We start from the raw sequence: 19,808 nt of genomic DNA, 5'->3' as shown, positions 1-19,808 counted from the left end.
GGTCGAGTAGTACCAGCACTGATAATTTGCCAATATCAGTATTTACCGAATATCGTTTATTATCTTTATGAGCGCTGTCTCTGTACTGTGGTGCTGTCGGAAACCAGATTGAAAATTGTCAAATTATCCATACGAGCTTAAGAATTTGTTTAGCAGATTGAAGACAACTTTTTCAATGATCTTGCCAATGAAAGAAAGATTTAAGATCGGTCTATAGTTGCTTAATATGGTCTTATCCAGATTGCTCTTTTTCAGGAGGGGCTTGACAACTGCAGTTTTAAGGGAGTTTGGAAAACTCCCCGAGAGAAGTGAGGCATTTACCACTTTGAGAAGATCTGCTTCTAAACTGTTTAACACACTTTTGAAAAAGGATGTGGGAAGTGTGTCAATAATCAAAAGCGTAATAATCAAGAAACATGATATGACGCAGCGCCTGAAAATAGGTCTAATAGGTTAGACAAACTTAGTCCCGGTCACGTTGGAAGTTACCGAGCTGGGGATTATTTTCAGGCGCTGCGTCATATCATTACGCCTGCTGGACTCATGGTATGACAGCAAAGTTTCTTGATTACTACGCAGGAATGAGAGTATAGTTCCTAGCCGTATCAGCCTAGAAAATCGCAACTTTTCATTTTCCGTCGGTCTTAGTACACAATATAACTACAGAAGAGTCAAGTTTTAAATAGGAAAAATATTGAAACTCTTTGGTAATTTTTTTGAGAGAGATGCTAATGGTCCTGTCCGATTCAATGATCTATGCTAAGCTATGCTAAAAGTGGTACCGCCAGACCCGGAGTTCGGCTGAATGGATTCGAAAACGGTAAGACTCAACTGTTTAAAGGCCTTTGCACACTGAGTCCGAATTTTTCGTATGCGTTTTTTCGTGTTCGTCAGCCTAAAAATTCGTCACGCACAGAAACCTTGCACACTGAGTACGATGCGTATTTTTTTACACATTTGCGGAAAAAAACGCAAACAATAAAAAATGGATTCGTCAAGCAGTGAGGATGATTTTGTTGCCCTGTCTCTTCTTGAAAAGAAAAGAAAGAGGAAATATTGGGTCCATCCAATTCTGACTTTAAGGCGAGAGGAAGGAGAGTATCACCTTCTAATTAAGGAGTTAGGAAATTATCCCGAGCGATTTAAAATTTACTTCAGAATGTCAGTGGAACAGTTTGACGATTTGCTAGCGATACTGGAGCCACATATAAAAAAGATGACCACCAATTATCGTGAACCAATCCATCCTGAACAGAGACTGGCAGTATGTCTAAGGTATGGACACACACACACACACACACACACACACGGCCGGCCGGCGGAAGCTCTGGGCAGACAGAACAGCTGTAGCCTACAGGCTTTATTTTTTTAACCAAATAATACATTAGTATTCGAATTGGCTGCTCAATCACACCTTAATCGATCCAAAATTTCGATCAAATTGAAAGGAGTGATTTATAATCCTTTTCTAATACGATCGAGAGAACATGTAAACACTTGATCGAATTGAAAACCGAAAGTGAAAGGACTGCGCATGTGCGGAACGAGCTGTTCTTCCCAGACCCTTGGCTTGTCTCCCCCTGGCCTCACACACACACACATTATTGAAAACAGCATACAAAACCACATCATTTCATGTTCTATAATAATATATGTATAATTTTAGGTATCTGAGCACTGGGGACTCATTCACCACCATCGCCAGCAGTTTTAGATTGGGCATAAGCACTGTAGGGAAGATTGTGAGGGAGACCTGTGACCAAATCTGGCTGCAGCTCAAGGACACCTACATGCCAACACCAACAGAGGACATCTGGAAACACACGGCAATGAGGTTCAATGAGAAGTGGAATTTCCCTAATTGTATTGGCGCTCTCGATGGGAAGCATGTCAAGATTGAGGCCCCTGCAAACACAGGTTCCCTTTTTTTTAATTATAAAGGCACTTTTTCCATTGTCCTCCTCGCATTAGTAGATGCTGATTACCGTGTCCTGGCCATCGATGTGGGGAGCTATGGTGGGAACAGCGATGGAGGCATTTTTGCAGATTCTGCACTGGGACGGGCCCTCCAGCGTGGGACCCTGAATGTTCCACCCCCATTGGAGCTCCCATCTGCGCCTGAATTGGGGAAGGTCAACCATGTTATCGTGGCAGACGAGGCCTTTCCCATGAAGCCTTATTTGCTCCGACCCTACGGTGGAAAGCGCCTTGAAGAAGACAAGCGCATCTTCAACCTCCGCCTGTCAAGAGCCCGTCGCATCTCAGAAAATGCGTTCGGCATTTTGACACAAAGATTCAGGGTTTACAAGAGGCCAATGGAGGTGAACCCTGACCTGTCAGACAGCATCATCAAGGCAACCTGTATCTTATGCAACTACCTGCGCCATGAAGTTGTGGGACAAGCCAGCCTGGGTGAAAGCTTTGATGTTGATGATGCTGGCAGTGGCAACGCCTGTCTACAGGAGCTTCAGAGGCCAAGGGGCAACCGCGCATCTGAAGAGGCTCTCCACATTAGAGACACATACACAAAATATTTTGTCTCACCTGCTGGCGAGGTACCATGGCAGTATGACCGTGTGCGTCGTGGACTCAGATTGTAAACACACACAACCAATCACAACGTATAGACCTCAGTCGTGCATTATGTATGCATTTGTGTATGCAGTGTAGTTTGTAAACACAACCAAATATATACAATCAGTTAATATATTACTTAAACTATTATTATTATTATTACATTCAATGCAACACTGATCCACAAATTGTTAAATATACATTATACTCTGTAAAACATGATACTGTATAGTTTATACATTTATATTTTGTACATACAATATGTATTCATTTTTGTATTGTAGTTTTTGTTGTATTAATTTTTGTATTGTAGTATTGTTATACAATATTTATATAATAAACATGTAAATATATATAGAAAAACAACTTAAGACAGTTGAATGAATCATTTCTTGTTTATTCTGCTTTTAAAAGATCTTGCTGCCCAGAAGAACAGAATCAAAATCAAGAAAACATTTAAAATGTGTTTCTGCATATCAAAAATAATAATAATTTAAACAGAAATTTTAGATGAACCTCTTAACCCCCAGTTAAACTAGAATAATGCATCAGTAATAACAATTACTTTAATTGTAATAATTACTTTAACACTTAATGGTTGTGAGAAAATATTTAAGCATGTACAAAAACTAGTTAATTTAGAGAGAACGGTAGTTTGGATCCTGGGAAAACTGCTGATAGTAAACCCCTCCAAATGAAACATTGTGAACCAATTCCTGCATTTTAATTTTTAGATAGGATAATTTCTCTGGGGTGAGTTTCCTCATGCTGGGGGCCAAGCTGGAGAGAAAGGTGGACACCTCATCATTTTGCAGGTCCTGCCAGGCCTGACGCTGCTGTCGCTCTGCTTCTCTCTCCTTCTCTCTCCTTTCATCCCTTGCTTCTCTCCATTGACAGTACCTCTCTAAGTTGTCCTCACTCACTGCCTGCATCTTCTTGCTTTTTGCACCGCAGCTACCTGAAGAAGTTGTGCTGCCCTCTCTCTCTGTCTCCATCACTACGCTGTCTCTCTCCTTCTCTGTCTGCATTTGATCTTCTTCCCCTATTCCATTCTCATCCTCCTCATCATCATCATCCATCTGGATATTACCATCTGACCTGTTGAAAGTAGGCTATCTGAGTTATGAAATGATAGGCTACTCTGCAAGTTTTCTATGGTGCATTTATGTATCAGGGCATTACCTTCTCCTTGCCAATGAATGTTGTAAGAAGGACATTGAGTCCATATGGACCCACTTCTTTTTCTTGCTGGCTCCCTGTCCACTTCTGCCCTGTCCTTCTTTTTTATAGCGGACATATGTGTCCCGCAGGTTTCGCCACATTTTCTTCACTGCTTCAACTAACATCATGTAAAAAAGGTACATTATTGTTATTATATTATATGTATTGCAGTTATTTAATCATAATATGTAATATCATATATCATGTATTGTAACATAATATATATATATTGTTATATTATTGCAGTAATTTAGGTGACCAGAGCTTTGCATGTATTCTATTAAAGTCCCAAGTATGCTAGCAACTGAATGAATAAACCCTGGTTCATTATTCACTAGCTGCTACCAATGAATGACATTAGCAAAAGAGTATAACGTTAGCTAACTTGAACAAAATACTATACACTTTCATACACACTTTGTTTTGAAATGAATGCCTACCATCCTGTTTCCCAAGCTGTTCAGCAATCACCTGCCACAATCTGTCTTTATATTCAGTGTTTTTGTAATCTGCATTTTGTTTATCATACAGTGCTTTGTGCTGCGAGACCAAGTGTATCAACTTGTCAGACGCCATTCTGGATGTTGTCGTTCGCTTGTACGGTGGCTCTGAATAGTCAAAAATCCTCTCAAAACGCTGCCTGTGGATGCGAAAAACGCAGAAAATCGAACCCAATCCGAATATTTTTATTACGGACGAAAGTTTCGGAGGCAGTGTGCAAGCGTGATTGACATAACGTGAGGTCGTATTTATTTTTTAACGTCCGAAAAATTCGGATGCGAATTTCGGACTCGGTGTGCAATGGCCTTAACTCTGGGGGAGTTGTAAAATGAGCCCATTTCCAAAAAAAGTGAAGTATCCCTTTAATACAGTATAACTATTTATGAGGGTGTGAGACAGTTCCTAAGTCTCTGATCCCATCCTGGGATTTATCTTTGGTTCTGGACGTGTTCTTCCAGCCCCCTATTGAACCATTAAAGAGTATTGATTTACAGTGTCTGTCTTTAAAGACAGCTTTACTGCTTGCTTCACTACATCAAAGCGTGTGAGTGAATTACACGCTTTGTCTTTACATTCTCACTGTATGCGGTTTTCAGTGGGTGGATCGAAAGTTACACTGAAAACTAATCCGGAGTTTGTTCCTAAAGTCAATGAGACATCAGAAGCACACCTTTTTCTACATCAGAAGAAGAGCGGTTAAACTATCTGTGCCCGCACTTACGTGCAGAGGATGAGTTTGTTACGAAAGAGCAGTCCGCTCTTCGTCTCTTGTGCTGACAATTATAAGGGGGGACCCTTTTCGTTTTACCACTCTCTCACTTAGTGGTAAACGCGATTGTAATGTGTTATAAAGACGCAAAAATGTACAATATTTATCAGGGCTTCGAGCTCACTCCAGGAATGGTTACCTCTTGGGCACTGTACAGGGGTGTCTATTTAGGACATTTGGAGCTGGGCATCACTGCAAACATTTGCGAGATATTATAGACTGGATGTGACTGAGCCATCTCTGGCTCATTCAGTGCTTGGTGTGGGAGCGTTGTGTGATACATCATAGTACTTCAAACGTGTCATTCACTCAATTTTTTGTATTTCAGAAAAACACCTTGTTGCTTGCTCATTATAGGGTATTATATTATAAATGCATGCATTATATTATAAATTAATTAAATTATATTATATTAAATATAATTTTATATATATATATATATATATATATATATATAATATGTATTATAATATAATTTAATGAAAATGATAAATGTGATAGGTTACAGATAGCTTTTTCCAGGTATTATATTTACTTTTTAGATCTCTGGATCATCTGAAGAGGCTTAATTGTGCTAACTGGAAGGCTAGTTCACAGAATATTGCAATAGTCAATAACATCAGTCCAGGGTGGAAACTTTATAGCAGAAATGTTTGACCGAATGCATTCAGTAAACATGATAATTCAATTTTATGAAACCTTTTGAACTTTTATGGAACCTTTAAAAGTTCAAATTTGGTTTCAAGACACTCTTGATACTCAGCACACTTATGATGTGAATAATAAGGTTTAATGTAATCATATAGATCCAATATTAGTGTTGTACTATTGTATCTTGTTGAAAAATCACACAAAGGCTAATTATTTGCTGAAATAAATAGTTTTATTAAGAAAGGTACTTTTACATTAAACAGTCATATTATATGATTTAAATGCTCCTTTCAAGTGTTAAAGATTCATTCTTCTTTGGCCTGGGAAAGAAGGAAGAGTTAAACATTAGTCTTATTAACAAAAATGTTCTTCACTTTACATAATGAAGAGAATACAGATGTGCAAATGTCATACAGGATATGTAACATCAGCAAAATGCAATTATTATAGTTCCACTACTTCTAAGAGGTAGTTCATATATTTTGATAAACAAGTTGAATAAATAATGCAAAAAACTCATCTACTTAGTCTAACCTTTCCAGAATCACGGCTCTTTACTCTGAGCTTGTTGACCTGAGACTCAGAAATGTCAGCACGCTCCTCAGCCTCCTCAAGCTCATGCTGCACCTTCCTCAACTTGGACAGGTGAACATTGCCTTGCTCCTCCTAAAGTTTTTTTAAAAAATATGGTTCATGTATCACGTTTCACCAAATTAGCATTCCAATATAAATAATTACAGTGTCAAAATGTTCTATTAGATTTTACATACCGCCTCTTCAGACTGCCTCTTGTAGACTTTGACCTTCAGCTGCAGTTTGTCAACCAAATCCTGGAGTCTGGTGATGTTCTTCTTGTCCTCGTCAGTCTTCAAAAAATACACATTTACAAAATTAAGCATTGATCCTTTACTAAAAATAGGCATTGTCAGTGCATACACTATTATACAGACTCTTTTGTCTGAAAAAACTTGTGAGGAATATGGTCATACCTGATAAGTGAGCTCTTTCACTCTCCTCTCATATTTGCGGACACCTTTAACAGCATCAGCTCCACGTCTCTGCTCAGCTTCAATTTCAGCCTCAAGCTCACGGACCTAAAGAACATATTATTATTATCAAACAAATTATAATATAACATACTTCACCTTGCCCATATTATAACTATAAAGAGGCTTACTCTGGACTCCAACTTCTGGAGTTGTTTCTTTCCTCCTTTCATGGCCAGATTCTCAGCCTCATCCAGACGGTGCTGCAGGTCCTTCACTGTGACCTCCAGATTCTTCTTCATCCTCTCAAGGTGAGAACTGGTGTCCTGCTCCTTCTTCAGCTCTTCTGCCATCATTGCAGCCTTTTGCATTAATACAGAAAGTCATTAGATCCACATTTTTTATGTAACATGTATTTAAGCGTCTTATGAAACATTTGGCAGCTACTGTTTCTCACATCAGTAATGGCCTTCTTGGCCTTATCCTCTGCATTTCTGGCTTCCTGTACAGTGTCATCAACTTCACTCTGGACATGAACAAGGTCAGCCTCAAGCTTCTTCTTGGTGTTCAGGAGACTTGTGTTCTACAAAATGGAAAGCAACAGTTTGAACATTTTGAATGATGCTCTCAATTCCCTTAATTTCAGGGAAACAATATGCCCTTACCTGAGAGTGCAACAGCCCAACACGCTCACTGATATCCACCAGCTCTTGTTCAGCCACTTTGCGGCCTCTCTCTGTCTGCTCCAGAGCAGCTCTCAGCTCCTCAATCTCAGACTGCATCAGAGTGTTTCTGCGCTCCACCATGGCCACCTGCTCCTTCATGTCTTCCTGTCCTCTCTGGGCATCATCAAGGTGCAGTTGGGCATCCTGAACATAACAATAGCTTTAGAGTGAGCTTTCGATGTGATTTCTGCTAGGCTATACTTACCATACTATTAGATTATAAAAAATAAAAAAAATGAATGCATCCCAAAGTCAAAAAGAAGAATTCCTATGCATACCTTGAGTTGTCCCTGAACGTTCCTGAGCTGTTTCTGGGCCTCAGCAGCCTGGCGATTAGAGTGGCTCAGCTGAATCTCCATCTCATTAAGGTCTCCCTCCATCTTCTTCTTGATTCTCAGGGCATCATTCCTGCTCCTGACTTCAGAGTCCAGAGTGCCCTGCATGGATTCAATGACTCTCTGGCTGTTCCTCTTGATCTGCTCCATCTCCTCATCCTTCTCTGCAATCTTCCTGTCAATCTCTCCCTTGATCTGGTTTAGCTCAAGCTGGACACGAAGAATCTTGGACTCCTCATGCTCCAGTGTACCCTATGAAAAATAAAAAAACATTAAAATATAAGAATGAAAATACACACAGTGTGTTGATGAATACAACAACACAGTATGATGGTTCTAGCAAGAATTCCATATTGATCTCCAGATACTCACTTCAGCCTCTTCCAGGGCCGTCTGAATCTCTGACTTCTCAGTCTCCACTGTCTTCTTGGCCTTTTCCAGCTCATGGATGCTCTTACCAGTCTCACCTAACTGCTCTGTCAGATCTGAAATTTCCTCTATGGAGAGAAAAACATATAATATGTATCATAATGCACATGCATCAATCATATGTGCTTACTTTTTAATGTTCACTGAGAAAGGGATAGAACATTTAAAGGGATAGTTCACCCAAAAATGAAATTGTTACCATTAATTAATTACTCACCCTCTTGTCATTACAAACCCGTAAGACTTTCGTTCATCTTTGGAACGCAAATGAAGATCTTTTTGATGAAATTTGAAAGTTTTCTGTCCCTCCATAGACAGCTACATAATTGATTCTTTGACACTTCAAAAAGGTTATAAAGAGATCATAAAACTAATCCATATGAATTGAGCTCTCAGATTTCATCAAAAAGATCTTAATTTGTGTTCCGAAGATGAACAAAAGTCTCACGAGTTTGGAACGACATGAGGGTCAGTAATTAGTAAAATAATGTTCATTTTGGGTGAACAATCCCTTTAAGTTTTTTTCTAATTTAACGGTTTCATTCTTACGCTGCAGATTCTTGTTCTCTCTCTTGAGGGTCTCCAGCTGATCCAGGCTCTCCTCATAGGAGTTCTTCATCTTGAACAGTTCAGTGCTGAGTGAACGAGCCTCTTTCTGGGCACCTTCCAGCTCGGCCTGACCTTCCTCATATTTCTGCTTCCATTCTGCCAGAACCTTTGGTGGAAATATTTTAGGATAGAGTTTGTTTAAAAAATGTTGAACAAAGCCCATTCCAGCAATACTTTACAAAGAGAATATAATGTGACTAAAACTGTTTACCTTGTCGAAGTTCTTCTGCTTCTTGTCAAGGTTGGCAGCCAAACCATTAGCTCTCTCCACATCGATCATGAGGTCCTCCACCTCAGCCTGGAGTCTCTGTTTGGTCTTCTCCAGAGATGCACATTTGGAGTTTACGGCCTCAACTTGTTCCTCTGCCTCTTGCAGACGCTGAGCCAGCTTCTTCCTGTTAAGTAATACACATTATTTTTAATTCTAATCTATAAAATAGCTGTGAGAGTTAGGAATATTATACAGTAATATACATACTTGGACTCTTCAAGCTCCTCAGTGCGCTGGATGGCATCAGTTTCATATTTGGTTCTCCACTGAGCAACCTCACTGTTGGCCTTTGACATTCCCCGCTGCAGCTCAGCCTTTGCCTCCTGCTCTTCCTCAAACTGCTCACGGAGCAGGTCGCAGTCATGACGGGCTGATTGCACAGCATGGGCCAGTGCGTTCTTAGCCTAAGGGACAAAGTCGCATAATATCATTGTATTATTGTCTCTACAGTAAAGTAATTGACAAGTATGTGCATGAATTGATTATGCTGTATTACCTTAACCTCCTCTTCAATATGCCTCTTAAGCTCCTCAATTTGCTGAGTGGAAGCTTGTTTGCCTCTGGTGAGCTGAGAAACCAGAGCCTCCTTCTCCTCCAGCTGACGGCCAAACTCACCTGTATAGATATAAATTCACTGTGTCAGACTTTTCTATGTCTCTATCAGTTTATTTAAAAACAAATGGATGTAAGATTGTATCTGTGTTACAGTCAGAAATTTACAGCTGAACAATCTAAAATACACTATTATTTTTGATTAAGTATTGTTGATAATTATTGTTAATTATTGACATTAATTACTTTTGATATAATATGAATTTGTTCATGAGTTACCATTTTCAGTTTGAAATCTTGCACTTTGAGTACTGAGATCATTTAACTGACGAACGTTCTCGTCATTCTTGGACTTAATTTCACTAAGTTGGTCCTCAAGTGTGCGGCACATCTTCTCAAGATTGCCCTGCAAATACAAAAGTCATTAGATATTTGAAAGAACTTCAAGACTTGTTGTATGTGACCCGTGCTGGCAAAATGAGTCACAATGAGCACATTTTCAAAAATGAGTTATTGTTATTTACTTTTATTCTTATCAAAAAACCTTCATGTATGATGATGTATGATTTGTTGGAATCAGACAAAAAAGGACTGCGCTACACCTATTTGAAGTAGAGTCAGCAAAGTATATTTTGAGAAAAATCTAATTGAAGTTATCTGAACGATCCAAAACAAAATCACCCAGCAACCATACCTTAAAATCCATGGAAATACCACCAAATTTGGCACACACCAAATCAAAATCAAATATCTATAGCAAAAATATATAAAAAAAATTTCCCATGATACCACAATTGTTTGATTAACATTAATGAGACAGCAGCCTGTATATTGAGACCTACTGTAGTGCACGTATCTAATATAATGTTACATAGCAGAAGGTTATCCCCAACAGTTAACCAAACGTTCACTTAAGGCATAACAGATAAGGTTTATGTGAATATTCGCCAAGACAGATATTTTGAAATACTGCAATTCTGTGGACATGTGTATATTGGGATTGCGTGCTGTCTGAGAGGCGTCTTTGTGCTTTGTGTTGATCTGTCATTCAGTGCAAGTAAGATCATTTTGTTTACATCAGCATGAGTTTAAAAATCATATTTCATTGGTTCAGACTTAAACCATTGAGAATTCGCTATGAATATTAAAACTTGTGCTGAGGGGAAGCACCAGTCGTTGAGAAGCGAGTAAAGAAAAATGGCAATTTTTCTTGGATTATTAGAACAAAGGAAAGATTTAGGAAGGTACACCATCATTTTAGACGTTTAATTACTATTTGGAGCATTGGGATCGCTAGAAGAGGGCTTAATGAACCAATTTTTGTGAATGAAAATGAAATTCGACCAAAATTTACATTTGCCTGTAGCTCGTAATTAGCGCATGCGTATTCCGACACATTTTGCATATATTCTTTAGAATATTTCCCAACCTTTGCTTTGGCAACAGCTTCCATGTTGCTGGAAAGATCGTCAATCTCCATTTTGAATTCGCTCTTCTCTTTCTCAAGCTTCTGCTTGACACGCTGCAGGTTGTCGATTTGCTCTCCCAGCTCGGCCACACTGTCTGCCTGCTTCTTGCGGAGGGCACCAGCAGTAGCTTCATGCTGGAGGGTGGACTCTTCAAGATCACGACGCAGCTTCTGGAATTCAGCTTCACGCTTCTTATTCATCTCGATCTGAGCAGAAGTGGCTCCTCCAGCCTCCTCAAGCCTCTCACTGATCTCCTCAAGTTCCCTGGAGAGATCAGCTCTCTGCTTCTCAACCTTGGCACGAGCAGCGCGCTCAGCCTCAATCTCTTCCTCCAGTTCCTCAATGCGGGCCTATGGTGGCAAGTAGTTAATTTGATTTTCGGTGATCTGTATTTGATCATAATGATGTAATGTTTGAAAAAAATCTCAAAATACCTGAAGCTCCTTGATTTTCTTCTGGAGTTGAGCACCTAGAGATTGTTCATCTTCAATCTTGCTGAGCAGCTGACCCGTTTCAAAGTCTTTCCTGTTCAACAATAAGTACTTGTAAAAAAAAAAAAACATAACACAACAATAAAAATGTTCAATGTTTTCAAAGATTTCCTGCTTTAATTACTTTTTTATTTTCTCATCAGATTGCTGCTTGTCATTCTCCAGGTCCATGACGGACTCTTGGGATAATTTCAGGTCTCCTTCAAGCTTTCTCTTGGTTCTCTCCAGGTCCATGCGGAGCTTCTTCTCTTGTTCAAGGGAACCCTCAAGCTACAGGACAATGATATATAAAATATGTTCACAGCAGAAAACAGTTGATTTGATGAATTAATATAATTAATTTACATAATCAACTCACATCATCAACTTGCTGCTCAAGCTTTGTCTTGGATTTGGTCAGGGTGTTGACTTTGTCCTCCTCGGCCTGAAGATCATCCAGTGTCTGCTGATGTGACTCTTGGAGGGCTTTCTTCTCCTTCGTAAGCTTGGCAACGCTCTCATCCTGAGCTGCCATTTCCTCTGTCAAGTTCTTCACCTGTGTGATTTTTGTTCCAAATAAGCTTATATTTTACACTTCATTTTCTGTATCAACACATAAAACAGAGATTAAATCTAATCTTAAACCAACTCAATCTCCAACCTTATTCTCAGTGGCATGTTTCTCCTTCTCCACTTTAGCCAAGGTGAGCTCCAGGTCATCAATGTCTTTCTTCAGCTCAGAGCACTCATCCTCCAGTTTCCTCTTCTTGGCTGTCAGTTCAGCATTGATTTCTTCCTCATCCTCCAGTCTCTCAGTTGTCTCCTTGAGTTTAGCTTCAAGTTGGATTTTGCTTTTAATCAGACCCTCACACCTCTCCTCAGCATCTGAGAGACCCTCAGATTCCTTTTAGTAAAATAGATTGCTATTTCATTGGAAAAAACCTTGCTCATTTTTAATGTAGCCAAAATTCAGTTAATTATAAAATATACTCACAGATGCTACTTGCAGCTGCAGATCATTTTTCTCTTGCAACAGTGATACCATCTTCTCTTCAAGCTCCTTCTTTTTGGCTTCAGCCTTAACCAAAGCCTCTTTGCATTTTGTATAGTCCTCTTTCATGTTTGCCAGCTCCTTCTCAGTCTCTGCACTCTGAAGCAGAGGCTTAATCTTGTAATAAACCTTCATCCATGGCCAGTGTTTGACATTCATGAATGAACGGATGTTGTATTGGATGGTGTAAATCGACTCCCTGTGAATAATTAATCATTAAATGGCATAATAATTATTAAGTTTGCAGTTATCATTGATGTCATATTTACTCATGACAATAATCACCTCCTCTCCGTCATTTTCACATACTCCCTCCTCATCACGTAGCCACGACAGAGAGCCTGAGTCATTGTGACCAGAGCAGCCAGTTTCTCATCACGCATCTCCTCAAGAACACCCAGAAGACCAGCTTTGAAGAACACCTGAATTTATGTAAAACAGTCAATCAAAAGATATTGATTTAACCTGTATAAGCTATATGACCATGATCACTGAATCTTTGAAATTTGTAAAGCTAAATAATGAACCTTTGTATGTCCAAATCTGTAGTCATCATGATTAATGTCGATGGATCCCAGGAGTTTCTCACTGGCCTTCTTGTTATCCATAAACTGTCCCTCTGGGATAACAGCGGCATTCAGCACCTTGTATCTGTGGAAAATGTATCAAAATACTTCATATCTTTTAATTAGGAGCCTCCTAGGAAATGTAGTTTTCATGTGGTCCCATTTACCTCTGCTTAAAGTCACCATATTGGATTCTGCTGGGGAAGCCCTTTGTGCAGATTCTGATACCCTCCAGAACACCGTTACACCTCAGCTGGTGGATAACCAGGAAGTTCTGCATGAGACCTAAAACAAACAGTTTACACCATGAACTTGGTAAATTAACTTCATCATATATATTGAGAACCAAAATATCTGTGCAAAAAAAAAAAAAAAAAAACTTTACCTGGAGTCTTGGACTCATTGGGAATCAGGCAACGCACAAAGTGAGGGTGAGTGGCCCTCAAGTTGGTCATGAGTTTGCCCAAGTTCTCCTGTGGAGAATAGAAAAAGTTTGGCATGCTTTGGATTTCTTTATTTTCTTTTTTTTCTAAAATAATGCAATATTGCTGTGATGTCATCTCTTTACATACCCTGAACTGGGAGGACACAGTCTGCATGGAACCACCCTTCTTCTTGCCTCCCTTTTTAGTATTATCTATTGAGATAAAAATACAAAGGAACATGTATAAATGCAAAAACAAGAAAGTTAGTTCAAAACTGAATCAAAGTTTTGTTAAATAGATTTTTTCTTTACCCTCAACCACAGGTGGGTAGAGAGTAGCCAGCAGTTTGACAGAAGACTTCTGGTACAGCAGCAGAACAGAATCATTCAGTGGATCCTTGTTCTTGTCCAGCCAGCCAGTGACATTGTAGTCCACAGTTCCAGCGTAGTGAACCAGGGAGAAGTGGGCTTCAGCCTTGCCTTTGGCAGGCTTTGGTTTCTCGAAAGCTTTGTTCTTGCCAAGATGCTGATCATATAGCTTGTTCTTGAAGGAAGCGTCTGAAGCCTTGGGGAACATGCACTCCTCTTCAAGGATGGAGAAGATACCCATGGGCTGTTTATAAAAGAATGTTGTTTATTGTCAAAAATTTGAGATTTCGAGAATAGGATCAATGGAAATTAATAAATTCATAAACCATTAATAACCTTCTCAATGAGCTCAATGCAAGAAGCCAAGTCCATGCCGAAGTCAATGAAATCCCAAACAATGCCCTCCTTCTTGTACTCCTCTTGCTCCAGCACAAACATGGTGTGGTTGAAAAACTGTTGCAGTTTCTCATTGGTGAAGTTGATACACAGCTGCTCCATGCTGTTGTACTGGAGGACAAAAAATGACAGAAACATTTACTACCTTCTGAATATCATTCATTTTGACATAAAAAGAGAGAAAAGAATCATTCTTACATCAAAAATCTCAAAGCCAGCAATATCCAGCACGCCAATGTAGAAATTTCTTTGTTGTTTTGTGTCCAACATCTGGTTGATACGAATGACCATCCACAAGAACATCCTCTCATAGACAGATTTGGCCAATGCGCTAACAGAGTTGTACACCTGTAAGTAGAATAGAGTGGATATTTCATTCTGCTTCTGCAGTAATTAGCCAGAATTTGAGGTTAAACACATGGCATGCTGGAAATGTTACTATACCTGTGCCACGGTCTGGCCTTTGGTCACATACTCATTTCCGACCTTGACTCTGGGGTAGCACAAACCCTTCAGCATATCAGCAGAGTTCAAACCCAGAAGATAGGCGATTTTGTCAGCCTCTGTTAAATACATTTTTAAATAAATTATCTTTGCTCTATAGAGTCTTTTGTGTAAAATTATAATAAATCAGGCACTAGGTACTCTCCCTTTTATTTTTAGATTTATTGATATGCACGCAACTTCTAGTTTATATTTACACTAAACATTTTATACACAGTTTCTGTTATCAGCAAAGTCAGTGCAATGGTTACTATTTTAAAGCCCAGGATAACACAAGTCTCACCCTCTGTGCCATCAGGCTCAGCCTGCTCCTCACGCTGCTTCTGCTTGAACTTCATGTTACCATGATGAAGCACTGCTCCAGTGAACTTGTAGATGCCCATTTTCTCCTCACTTGTGAAACCAAGAATGTCAATAGCGTCCTGTAAATTACAGAGAATAATAAAATATATGATTTGCCATATTTAAATAGAATATGTCAATATTTAAATAGCAATGACTCACATCAGTAGCATCCAGCTCAACTTTATCATCAATGCTGGCCACTGTGATCTGACCCTGACTGCACATGGGGAAGTCATAGGGGTTGGTGGTGAGGAGTGACATTTCTGTAAAATACACAGCATTAATGAAAGAGCATCTTACAATATTATCTGAAACATTGAATGAATGAAATATGTGCACCTACCAACAATCTCAGGCTTATGGTTGGTCATCATCTGGAAGAAGATGTGGTAGCCTCTCTCATCTGGAAGCTGGAATGACACTCTAGACTTCTCAAGCAGATCTGTTGAGAGAATGTACTTGAGTCACAATCATCTGAAGAGTGACAGACAAAGACAACTGTTCAGGATGGATCAATGAAATCATATCCACCTACATGTCTCAATGTCAGCACTAGCCAGTTTTCCAGTGGTGCCGAAATGAATTCTGATGAATTTACCCTGTTTAAATCATAATAGCATAATGCATAAATAATAATTATTATAATCTCTTTATAGAAAACTCTGTACAGTAAAGTTTAACACAACTGACCATCTGTACTGTAAATAAACAGTGGTTAACTTACAAAACGAGAAGAGTTGTCATTTCTCACAGTCTTGGCATTACCATAAGACTCAAGCAGAGGGTTGGCAGCAATGATCTGGTCCTCAAGAGAGCCCTGTGATGTTTGAAGGGTTTTCATTTTTTTTCAAATTTTTTTCAATTTCATGACTAAACACAATTTATAGGCATTTCACAAATTCACATATCGTATAGTTTGTGAGATGAGTGTAAATCATCATCTTTTAAAATAATATATATGACATAGTTTTGTATCTCATACCTTTATTTTACTGGCCTCTTTCTTGACACCTGACACTGCAACTGTGGCAAAGTACTGGATGACACGTTTGGTGTTCACAGTCTTTCCAGCACCAGATTCTCCACTGGTTTATAAGAGATTAGAAGACAGAAGATTGATAGACATGTAGACTTTTCAATGTATATTCAATCTTTGTTCAGTCTTAAATTCTATTTTGTAAATATCTCCATACATTTTCCATCTATGTTATACTTTTCATTTTTGTCATGGTCTGAAATTAAATTAAAATACTTACGTAATCAGGACAGACTGGTTTTCTCTATCTGTTGATTGAAATTTGTAAAATATCCGGTAAATATTTATTATATTAACAGCAACATCTAATTCATCTTAATGAATTCTATAGCATTCAATTCCATAATGTCTTACCACACTGCATGAACTGATATGCGTTGTCAGAGACAGAGAAGATGTGGGGTGGGGCCTCCATACGCTTTTTGCCTCTGTAGGCAGACACCACTTCTGCATCATACACTGGGAGCCACTTGTAGGGGTTCACAGTTGCGCAGAAGAGTCCAGAGTAGGTCTGAAATGAGCAGAGACGTGGTCAGATTGCAACAACACAGAAAAAACGAACTCAAATGCTTTATATGTCATTTCAGAACTTACGTAGATCATCCATGCAGCATAACGCTCTTTGAGGTTATACAGCACAGAGGCTTCATTGAGATGGGTCATCATGGCCATGTCCTCAATCTTGTCATACTTGGGAGGATTCATTGGGTAGACATCTTGTTCCTTAGCAACTCTCTCCTATAAATTTGATAAATTAGATATTAGATATAAAAGAAAACAATGTAATAAGTAATTTAATGAGTATCTACATGAAATGGAAATTCAAATTTACCTCCTTAGTGTCAAGCAAAACAACTGTGACTTTGTCACCGTCTTTGCTCTTGATTGTTCCCTTGAGGTACAACTCTTTGACATCAGCCACATAGCAGGCAGCCTTGGCATCAAACGGTTTGGCCTGAGCCTCCATTCTCTCCCTCTCAGGCTTACGAAGGTATATGGCAGCTTTGCCATAAGCGGCCATCTCCGCGTCTGTACTCATGGTGGCGGCTTACTAAAGAGAGAATTATCCATTACAAATTTCATGAATATTCAACAAAGGCAAGACACATAAAATATAAAACACATGAATTGTGTTAGGAAAGAGGCATATTCCTAAGTGTTGGCTTACACATAAATACAGACACATAAAACAATACTAGATAAACATTTAGATAGAAAGCAAGAAGCAGGTAAGGGGCCCATTAATGGCAAAAATGTCGATTGAATATGTCTTTCTGGTGATGAAATTGAAATGCTGGTGGCAGGGGATGGCACATACAGTACAATATGAATTGTGGCATATATGAAGTTTCAGGACAATACAGAGATTTTCACTGCCGACTATGAGTCTCACTTGTGGTCTCTCTGCCTGAGTGCATCCTCCTGCTACGAGTATGTATGAAACAGACAAATATTTCCTGACAAATATTAAGAAATTTCTGTGACAGATTTGGTTTCATTATATTAACTTTTCTAATGATTTATATTTATGCAAATCTCATGATGGATTATGATAGCAGCACTGCATCCCAAGTTTGAATCTAATCAGACCATCAGTTCTGTAGTTTGAACCAATTTCATGTTTTGCTCTATTATAGCATCATCAATTGACCCTTTCCCGCTTCTTTTTCTGTTTCCTCAGACTGAGTCTGCACAGAAATGTGTCAAATGTCCTCTGCATTTGGGTCAAATTTATAGAACTTCCCCACAAGAGGTTCTATGGGCTCTCATAGCCTCAAAAGTGGAAGAAGAAAAACAGAATACAATACAACACAATAAAAGCGAATACAATAGGTGGTATATTTGGCACAAAAATAAAGGGTCAGTGGGACCCCTTCCTTAAATTCATCTTACTAATACATTTTAAACACATTTCTTTGTAAATAAATTACAGGTTTTTAAAAACAGCATGCTTCACCAGTTTTCATCTATAATACAGACTATAACAGCTGTTTTCCTCTACCCAAATCTACACACTGAATCATAAACTCACTTGCCTTTTGTCCTTGAGACCAGATGAAATGTTCACTACCCTTGGATAAAAAAAATAAATAAAAATTTATTAAAATGTAATAATATAAATAAAAAAATTGCTTTGAGTACAGACGCATAAGTGATGATGTTAAATTCCTTTCAGTCACAGTCAGCACAGGCTCTTACCACTTGATGGAACTTCTGAGGTCTTCTCTGCATCTCTTCTGGTCTACCCTCTTGGCTTTTATAGAAGTTGATCATGCACACTAAGCAGAATCTATACATGGGCAGCCTCATATATTTTGATATATGATGCGCTTTCTTGAAACCTTTATTGCTTCAAAATATATTGGTCACAGCTTCCATCTCAAAGTGCATGTGTATTATAATTATTTATTTTTAGTCTATTAATATCTTACTTTGACATATGACACACACTGGAGTAAATAAATCCTTTTTTGGGATGAGGGGTACATTCAGCCACCCCTCCCCATCCCCCTTTTTTGAATCAGAAAACATTTCACCTTTTCACCCATGGAAGTTCTTGTAGAAGGCTAATATGGCAGCAATTGGGCTAAACAATAAAATATGTTAAAGATCTGACAAGATATATTGTTCAAGCATATAGAAAAACACTAAAATATGTCTAATACAGTGAAAACACACAACAAGTGTCAGTTTTTCTTTGTAGAAGAAAGCCAGTAGTGATAAAAAATGCACATTCCCATCCTGCAAAAATCCCTTTATTATAATTTCTGCAAATATTCAAAGATTGTAGACATTTCTTGGTCTTTAACAGCTACAGTCTAAGCCTCAGCCACATGGAGACTAAAATTATTCAAAACCACATGTTCACCCTTGAGTGGTCAAAGCCAGCAAACAATGCTAATTACCATGCTGTAAACAGAATATCTCGTCTGCGGTCTCTCATATCTCATAATTTTTTTGTAAATGCAGTTGTCACTACCTTAAATTACTAAACTGTGTGTGTACAGAACAGGATTAAGCACTAAAAGGTGAACTGACAGCTGAATTTAGCTGCAGTATGTACGTGGACTTAAAGCTTCCTTCTAGAGGTATAAAGCTACATCCACCAAACTCGGCTCAGACCTTCAGACTGTTCTGACTTGGGTTGCTATATCTTTTCTAATTGGACTTTCGGTTTTCCTAAAATGATGATCAATACTCCCATAGACTTACATTGATGGAATGTTCAAGTGAGCCATGGCTGATAAAATTCTAATTTAAATACCCAGAAGCCCACTAGACTCAATTAAAAGTACCAAGGGTCAGAGGGTGACCACAACCATCCTCTCACTGGCAACACTCTTTGCCTTCCTCTGTGACTACTAATTACGTAGTTCTGGCATGAAAGTCTGAATGGTACAGGCTGATAGGTCTTTAACTTATAGAGCTGGTAAGTCCCGCCCATCCGTAAAACCCCAAGTGGACCTCTAGGTTGAAAAATCGTCAATGCAAGTGAATGTGAGAAAATAATTATTTTCTGGTCCCGTTTGAATTGTGCCATGAACAGAGCCGCCT

At 38.8% G+C, this 19,808-nt stretch overlaps 1 protein-coding gene across 1 annotated transcript; it reads right to left on the bottom strand.

Moving 5' to 3' along the window:
* Positions 1–5,926: 5,926 nt before the first annotated feature.
* On the bottom strand, positions 5,927–18,569 carry LOC309489646 (myosin heavy chain, fast skeletal muscle-like). Its single transcript, XM_082158510.1, has 41 exons — positions 18,453–18,569; positions 18,286–18,325; positions 17,086–17,300; positions 16,848–16,991; positions 16,608–16,764; positions 16,474–16,501; positions 16,200–16,302; positions 15,942–16,034; positions 15,753–15,816; positions 15,561–15,659; positions 15,377–15,480; positions 15,156–15,294; positions 14,813–14,931; positions 14,567–14,716; positions 14,309–14,479; positions 13,916–14,216; positions 13,752–13,816; positions 13,565–13,652; positions 13,347–13,464; positions 13,141–13,264; positions 12,899–13,035; positions 12,557–12,812; positions 12,224–12,466; positions 11,942–12,118; positions 11,708–11,853; positions 11,527–11,617; positions 11,053–11,442; positions 9,903–10,029; positions 9,568–9,686; positions 9,279–9,475; positions 9,012–9,195; positions 8,741–8,906; positions 8,135–8,259; positions 7,706–8,014; positions 7,368–7,571; positions 7,160–7,285; positions 6,894–7,064; positions 6,706–6,810; positions 6,487–6,582; positions 6,251–6,382; positions 5,927–6,036 (listed from the first exon to the last, which is right to left on the bottom strand). Exons 1-41 carry the CDS (start codon positions 18,561–18,563, stop codon positions 6,022–6,024), a joined length of 5,949 nt encoding a protein of 1,982 aa, XP_082014636.1. The 5' UTR covers positions 18,564–18,569; the 3' UTR covers positions 5,927–6,021.
* Between the last annotated feature and the right edge of the window lie 1,239 nt (positions 18,570–19,808).

This window comes from Leuciscus leuciscus (genome assembly GCF_965113295.1).
Source record: "Leuciscus leuciscus genome assembly, chromosome: 24".
Lineage (NCBI taxonomy): Eukaryota > Metazoa > Chordata > Actinopteri > Cypriniformes > Leuciscidae > Leuciscus > Leuciscus leuciscus.
The sequence above is the reverse complement of the archived record's forward strand: the minus strand, read 5'-3'. Positions and strand labels throughout refer to the sequence as shown.